This window comes from Mastigoproctus giganteus, chromosome 7, assembly GCF_048544385.1.
Source record: "Mastigoproctus giganteus isolate SK-2022 chromosome 7, ASM4854438v1, whole genome shotgun sequence".
Classification (NCBI taxonomy): Eukaryota; Metazoa; Arthropoda; class Arachnida; order Uropygi; family Thelyphonidae; genus Mastigoproctus; species Mastigoproctus giganteus.
In genome coordinates, this window is record NC_143581.1 from 28,077,046 (window position 1) to 28,085,920 (window position 8,875).

At 37.3% G+C, this 8,875-nt stretch overlaps 1 protein-coding gene across 1 annotated transcript in view; it reads left to right on the plus strand.

The window, feature by feature from the left end:
• Positions 1–7,725, plus strand: part of LOC150082757 (centromere protein L-like) — a 78,371-nt gene extending 70,646 nt beyond the window's left edge. Inside the window, exon 11 of the mRNA XM_090378269.1 lies at positions 7,625–7,725. Coding sequence (XP_090234395.1) covers positions 7,625–7,711 — 87 coding nt within the window. The 3' untranslated portion in view covers positions 7,712–7,725. The remainder of the gene's footprint in view (positions 1–7,624) is intronic.
• The last annotated feature ends 1,150 nt before the right edge of the window (positions 7,726–8,875 follow it).

Genomic DNA, 8,875 nt, shown 5'->3' on the forward strand with positions numbered 1-8,875 from the left:
ATGGATCCAATATCTTTTTATTACAGAAGATTTAGGAGAAGTCTGTTTGGCCTGCCTCCCTAAAATCCACTCATGTACACCTTCTCGATGATAAGCCCTGTTACGTCACTTAGGTGGCAACGGACGTGTAGAGTGGTTCTCTTCAAGATGCCTGGTCAGCGTGAAGAGGAAAAGACCAAACCCTCCAGCATATGACAGCACGATGAAACAAATGGCCCTCAGTACCCAGCGGCTTTCACTCCCCCCTTATGGCAGCGAGAGGATCAGAGTGGAAGCAGAGGGTGCTAAGAATCTCTGGGTATGACCAGGCTGCCATGCACAGAAACTGAACTTGCCCTGTTACAACGTAAGATCGCTTATCGGTGAAGACAGGATATTAGAGCTTGAAAAGGAATTAGAAAATGTGAATTGGAATATCATCGGTTTGGCTGCAACAAGAAGAAGAAATGAATCACTTATAAGTTTATCAAGTGGAAATCTGCTGTACGCCAATGGAAACAGTGAAAGGAGCAAAGGTGGAGTTGGGTTTCTGGTCCATAAAGATATAAAAAACAACATTTTGGAATTCAAAAGCATTACCAAGGGTGTCAAGACTAATACTCAAGATTTCCAAGATGTACAAGCTAAAGATTATAATGATTTATTCACCAACATCGAGCCATGATGATGAAGAGGTTGAAGAAATGTACACCGAAATTGAGAGTCTACAAAGGTCTTTGAGATAACAGAAGAGGAGAAAAAGCAGTATGTACTGGAACTTAAGAACAAGTTTGAGCTTCTGCAGACTGCTCAGAACCAAGATATTGACGAGGAATATTACAACTTTCTGAAAGTGATAAAGCCCAAGAAACCTATAGGGAAAAAGAAATCCAAAGAAGAAAAAATTAGTCAAGAAACACTTGTTATAATGAACCGAAGGCGACAAATGTACAGCAAGATAAACACTGACAAGGAGAAAACTGAGTATACGGAGTTATGCAAAGCCATTAGAAAGAGACTTGGAGAGGACATAAGAAGATTTAACACAAGAAAAGTAGAAAAAGCATTAAAGGAAAACAAAGGACTTAAATCAGCAGCCATGAGCAGTAATACAGAAAGACAAATGATACTGAAACTGAAGAATAGCAATGGTGTACTTATAAATAGCAGAGAAAGCATAATTCAAATAGCAGAAGACTACTATAGAGAATTATACAAGGAACGAGGGAATGATGCCAGCAGTGGGGAAGATGGATTGCAAATTAGCAACATACCTGATATTCTTCCTGATGAGGTGGAACATGTGTTGAAGAATCAGAAAGCCCCGGGGGAAGATGAAGTTACTGTAGAGTTGTTAAAATTGGGAGGAAGAGACATAACACAAAAACTAGCAAGGCTCTTCACAAAATGCATTAGAAAAGGTGTGACACCTAAGCAGTGGAATAATGCAATCATAGTTTTGCTGCATAAGAAAGGAGATAAATCAGAAATTGGAAATTATAGACCAATTAGCTTGTTATCCCACATCTACAAGTTGTTCACAAGGGTCATTACTAACAGATTAGAAAGAATACTTGATAAGAATCAACCGAAAGAGCAAGCTGGCTTTAGGACAGGATTCTCAACTATGGATCACCTTCATGTAATATCACAGCTAATGGAGAAAGCAAATGAATATAAAACACCATTATGCCTGGCATTTGTGGATTATGAAAAGGCATTTGACTCCATACAGCATAAGGCAATGTTTTGGGCACTGGAAAGACAAGGCATAGATACCACATATATTATGATTTTGAAGAAAATATATGAGAACGCTACCTCCTTTATTAGACTAGACAAAGACAGTAGGAAATTTAAAATCGAGAAAGGAGTTCGACAAGGAGACAATATCTCCGAAGCTGTTTACTGCTGCCCTTGAGGAAGCTTTCAGAAGATTAGACTGGTCGCAGAAAGGAGTCAATGTGAATGGAGAGTACCTAAACCATTTACGATTTGCAGATGACATTGTGGCCATAAGCCACGATCCCAAAGAATTAAGAGGAAAATCTTAATCAGTTATGCACAGTTAGTAAGGATTTTGGACTAAAGATGAATATGGCTAAAACAAAAGTAATGATGAACAAGTATGCCACAGAAAGGGAAATGATTGAAGGAGCAGTAATTGAAAAGGTAGAGTCATATACTTATCTGGGACAAGTTATTAGCTGTAATAATGATAAATGGCTGGAAGTGAAGAGAAGAATAAATTTGGGATGGATAGCATTCAGGAAATATAGTCACATACTGAAGAGCAATATCCGAGTTTGTCTGAAACGTAAAATAATGAGACAATGTATACTCCCCACCATGACTTATGGAAGTGAAACTTGGGCACTCACCAAAAGAATGGAAGAGAAGCTGAGAACTACACAGCAAAGAATGGAATGAATTATATTGGGAATCAGACAGTTAGATAAAAAGAGAAACACATGGATTAGGCAGCAAACTGAAGTAAAGGACATTCTTATCAAAACTAAAGAACTAAAATGGTCTTGGGCAGGACACATAGCTCGAAGATATGATGACAGATGAACTAAGAAAATACCAGAATGGTACCCAAGAGGAGCTAGAAGAAAACCTGGAAGACAACGGTGGAGATGGATAGATGAAATTCATGAGTTTGTGTGTAGTAAATGGATGGCCATTGTACAAAACAGAAGGAACTGGAAAGTTGCTGGAGAGGCCTTCATCCTGCAGTGGATTGAAAATGGCTGATGATGTTCTACTGAAGGATACATCAGTATCCAGTATCCAAAAGCAGTATCCAGAAATATGTAAAGTGGGTTACATATTTTTAGTTGGATTACAAAAGCCTAATCCATTTTACAGTAGGCTGATTTACTACTTAAAAAAAATTAATATGCAAATTAAAAATAAATACATAATTACCATTTTTTACAGCAGATAAGATACACTGGACTATAAGATGCACCCACGTTTGGAAGAAAAATTTTGGGAAAAAATATTTTATTTCATATATTCAAAGTAGATTCACAAGTACGTACTAAATGAAATGTTGTAGAATGAAGCTTTTACTCATTGTATAATGCCATGAACATTCATCGCTACCTTCACACTCAGCATTACTGATGTTATTGTCTAAATTTCACTTTCTTCAAAAAGTGGATCGTCTTTGAGCCATCGAGGGTATTGCTGATTCCACATCTTTCGAAAGACATTGCAACTATCTGATTCATTGACTCCCACTAATTTTTCACAAATTCTCCCACCTGGGATTTGGTTGCTTCATTTGTCCTGTTGCTGTCAAATCATGACTTGGTATCTCCACTCATTTAAAACACATTTTACTAGGACCTGACAACTCCAGTAACCTTCTCCGAAGTCTGTGGACAACTATATTATCAATGTTGAACCATCTGGATATATCTGCTTGAGCCTGATCAGCCTCAAGCCTTCCAGTAGCTCTCCAATAGAAACATTCAGGTAGATGGTTCTTTTTAGGCTTTCTTAACATTGGAAACTGACACAAGTGATTGATTCTCCAGACAAGGAATAAGACCTCTTTCCTGCCTCCACTCTCTCTTAAAATGCATTTGCTAGATAGGCAACACTAGTGACTCAGCCATGTTAATTTGCATGTGGTATGTGAAATTAGTGCATTATTTTGGGTGTATAGTAGTCCATTAATTGCATGTTTATAATAATGTCCATGTGAAAAACAGTGACTATGAGGGGTTTCCGAAAAGTAAGGTAACACATTTTTTCTCTCAGTGATGTTTAATAATACGAAGTTAAAATTACACACCAAGAAATAAGTGAACATGCACTACTTTTCCACAAGTCTCCAGTTTTATTGATGCACTTGTCCCAATGATGGATCAGTTTATCAATACCAGTACTAAAGAAGTTTGTGCCCACATGCAGTAACCAACAACAACCTCCTGATGAATTTCTTCATCTGTGGTGCAATGCTTTCTTGAAAGGTGTTTTTTCAGAGCCGAACAAATGGAAGTTTGAAAGTACTAAGTCTGGGCTGTAGGGGGGGAGGGATGTGACAGAGTTTCCCAATGATTACGGTGCAACCACTCACGAGTGGTGTGGACAGTGTGTGTGGAGTTGCATTGTAGTGCATCAAAATCACGCCGCTTGTCAGGAGTCCTGATTGTGTTGAATGTTGGCTTTCAGTTTTTCCAATGTTGCACAGTAAAGCTGTGCATTGATTGTTCCTCCCTTTGGCAAGAAATCCACCAATAGAATGCCTTGGCGATCCTAGAACACTGTGGCCATGACTTTTCAGACACTGGGAGCAGTTTTGAATTTTTTTGCGCACAGGAGATTGTGGATGTTTCCAGGTCATGGAGTCTTGTTTGCTCTCTGGGGGGAAGTGATGAACCCACGTTTCGTCTGCTGTGACTATGTGAGCGAGAAAATCCTCCTTCGTCGCTGTATCACAACAGGTTCTCCAGACACATCCCCATGTGTTTTGCTTTGTTCTCCTCTGACAATTGTCGGGACACCCAGCGGCGGCACATCTTTCGAAAGCCAAGAATATCATGAACAATTTTGTGAACAGTCAACTTACTCACGTTCACTATTTGTGCAATTTCACGCAGTTTCGCTTGCCTGTTTTTAAGAATGATGCCCTTAATGTGCGAAATGATGTCTTCTGTCTTGCTCGACGAAGGCCTGCCCACCTGATATCTATCTTCAATGTCAGCACGGCCCGCTTTAAATTCATTGCACCAGAAACACACCTGCTTCTTTGTCATCACCTTTTTGCCATATTTCAGCAACCAGTTCACGGTGAATGTCACTTGGTGAAGACCCTTTTGCTTGCAAAAAGCGAATGACTTCATAAACACCTGTTTTGGACCACACTTGCATGGTAGCCGCCATTTTGCAACTGGAATCTGCTGTGAGGTGACTGTACTGCACACTGCACTGGCAGTCTTTTTGAACGTTATTAATGGGTCTATCTGTTCACTGCATTTCATCTCATTCCCTTTCACCATCATTAAGAAAAAATGTGTTACCTTACTTTTTGAAAACCCCTCGTATAATTAAACTATCAATATATGGAACTCAGAGAGTTATTTGGTTTTTTTTTTTTTTTTTTTAGGAGCATTAGCAACTAAGGCCATATTGCTCCGGGAATATGCGGTGGTCATTTCCTGACCTTTCCGCATCCTCCGTATTTGGTGGTGACGGCTCAAACCCCGGTCTAATCAAGAAGCATGTGCTACGCACTGCTGCTCCTTCCCACCTGGCTACGGAGGCGCCTTCCCAGAGAGTGAGAACTCCCATGCTAGGAAATACAGTGAAACTTGCAATGAAATCCACGATGTCACATCCTTATTCCTTAGTACAAAACAGTAATAAATAAAATGGATAACACGAAGTTTGAATAATTTGAAATAATTTTGATGTCTCTTCAGCATCGAATTACACACTGAGTGGCCACTTCATTTGGTACACTTACCTTATTATTATTAGCCATATTGTGCAAGGAAACCTGAGGCTTATGCTGCACCAGCCAAAAAAAAAAAAAAATTCCTGTATTACCCTGAGAGAGAGGAGTCAGAAGTAAAAGGGAATCACCAAGAAAGCAAGAAAGAGAAGAATGATGATATCCAGCTCGGGGGCCCTGGGTTTGCCCAGCCCATACTCACCAGATGTGAGCCCCTGGGGATAAACTTGTATGAGTAGGCCTGCCCCTTTAGTTCTCAGAACAAACTAGATTTTTGTTGCATGAACTCAAAAAAAAGTGTGTAAAGCATGTAATAGGGATGCTGTCCATGTTGACTTGGTTGCTTCCCACAGTTGCAAATTGAATGGTTATGGATCTTCACTCCAACAAGCTTGTTCCACCTCATTCTGTAGGTGCTCATTTGGAATCGGATCTGGCGACAGAGTAGGGAGATTGCTGCAGTAGGCTATATTTACTCTCATGTTCCTAGAATCGGTTTTGTAAAATTCTTGCCCCACAGGGCAAGAATTTTACAGTTAAAAGAAGAACCTATTCACAGATGGATACACTGCAGCCATGAAAATATATGCCTGGTTGGCAACAATTTCCAGATAACCCATGGCATCCAAATGTTTCTCCACTGGTATCAAGATGGATATAGTGTAACTGTGAAGGGATTTGCCTGGTTTGGAACAATTAAAAAAAAAAAAAGAAGAAAGAACCATACTGTTTACATTCAATTTCTTTTTCAATTACATTTATTTTTGGACCACTCTGTATATTATTACAGGAAAAGCATGTACTTACCCCCTTACCAGGCCTTGCCCACATATAGACAATGCCTTCTTGACATGCAGCAACCATATCCCTGAATGCTTCCTTAGCATTCAGGGATATAATCATCCCTGAATGCTAAGGAAGTGAGCCTTTTACGTGCAGTTTTCTTACAAACATTGGGTTCCAACATTGGCACATCCAGGCGTGGACAAAGAAGTTCCAATTAGCCTGATTGGATCTTCTAGTATTTTGTTCTGGTTGGATTTATTAAGGCTGTTCTTGTCAGTGTTGTATGAAGAAAGACTGAAGTTCCATTTATGTTCCTTTTCATGTTTTTTTTTTTTTTTTTTTCCAAAGTGGCACTCTTACTTCTCACACCTAAAAATTACCCATGGAATCCAGATGCTACTGCACTGGCATTAAGCATCCAGTGTGCACCTTGAAAACACTCCCCACACCATTACACTGCCACCACCAGCCTGCATTGTTGAACCTGGCAGATGAGGTTTGTGGACTTATGCTGTTTTTGCCATTTCATGGTCTTCCCATCATGAAACAGCAGCAGGAACCAGGATTTATCAGACTAGACAACATTTTTCAAATCCTTCACTGTCAGTGTTCCTGAGACTGCTGTGACAAACCATCTTGGTTCTTTGTTGTTAGCAGTGAAACCTGGTTTGCCCATAAACTGTGGTACCCCATCTGTGAAAAGGTATGATAAGTCGTGCTTTAAAATGCTTCTTTGGTTACAACTGTTGTACTGGGTTGTTATTTGGCTGACTTATAGTTTTTCTGTTGCCCTGCCCATATCTTGTCAGCTACAGTTGGTTTCTTGCATCAGTGGGCTATTTCTGACCACAGGATTGCCTTTTGCTGGATGTTATTTGATGATTGGGTTAATCTTGATACATGCAAGACACAATTGTTTTTGAAAACCCCAGCAAGATTGCAGTTTCTGTTGATATTCATACTGATGCATCTGGTACCAGCTAACATGCTACATTCAAAGTCAGCTAAATTTTTGTCTTGCACATTCTCACGCTGAAATGCACACATACAGAACCCCTACATATCTGCCCACCTGTATTATATCACGTAGTATTAAGATGCTCCTTTAGTAACAGTATCACGTGATGCTGTTACTAAAGGAGCATCTCCATTTCATAAGGGTAAGCATTACTTAATAAAGTGGATACTTGATACTTGGTGTGAATGTTTGGATCACCTTACATTGTGTCCAAGCAACATGCAGTTGGTTATGCTTTGCAGCTACCAATGTTTGTCTATTTTTACTCTTATTTCTTTCTGTTCTTCAATATTCTTTCAATTATTTTAACTTCAGTTATATATATACATATTTATTTATTATTATTTATTTTTTTTTTTTTAACTTTTTAGCTCTTTTTATCTGAAGCTGTGCCTAGAGTGTTGTCACATATGAACTTACTTGCACAGGAGGCCCTGCTCTATGGGCAGTATTTATAGGAGCTGAGAGTGTATATTTTGTAAATGTAATTGAGTAATTTTGGCTAACGTCATTTGAATTTTAAATGACCTTTTGGTTTTTAAAGTATAACAATTTTAGACTCCTCAAGTATTTTTTATTTAGTGAGGCTTTAAACTTTAAAACTTTTAAATTTTATGTATCTTTTTTATTTTAAAAAATTATGGTTTGTTTTTATTATAAACTAAATATTTGGACAACTAATGGCTCAAAATACTTGTAAATATTTTAGTATGTGAAATTTTAAGATTCTTTATATGCCAATTAATCAAGTATTTTGGCTAACCTCAATTGGATTTTAAATATATTTTGGTTTTTAAAGTATATGAATTTTAGTCAATTTTGAAGTCCTCAACCAGTTTTATTTTTTATTTAGTAAGGCATTAAACATTAAAACTTTAAAATTTTATGTATCTTTTTTATTTTAAAAAATTATGGACTAAATGTTTGAATAACTAATGGCTCATAATTTTGAGAAAGACTACTACTGTGCATCCAAAATACGAACATATGAACTTACTTGCACAGGAGGCCCTGCTCTATGGGCAGTATTTATAGGAGCTGAGAGTGTATATTTTGTAAATGTAATTGAGTAGTGATCAGAACCTTTTTTGTACATTATGTATAAATCAAAAAAACTGCCCAGTGTATTGTGTAACTGGGAATTCAAAGACTGAATCTTGTAAATATCATCAACGTGAAATTTTAAGATTCTTTATATGCCGCTTAATCAAGTATTTTGGCTAACGTCATTTGAATTTTAAATAACCTTTTGGTTTTTAAAGTATAACAATTTTAGACTCCTCAAGTATTTTTTATTTAGTGAGGCTTTAAACTTTAAAACTTTTAAATTTTATGTATCTTTTTTATTTAAAAAAATTATGGATTGTTTTTATTATTAACTAAATGTTTGGACAACTAATGGCTCAAAATACTTGTAAATATTTTAGTATGTGAAATTTTAAGATTCTTTATATGCCAATTAATCAAGTATTTTGGCTAACCTCAATTGGATTTTAAATATATTTTGGTTTTTAAAGTATATGAATTTTAGTCAATTTTAAAGTCCTCAACCAGTTTTATTTTTTATTTAGTAAGGCATTAAACATTAAAACTTTAAAATTTTATGTATCTTTTTTATTTTA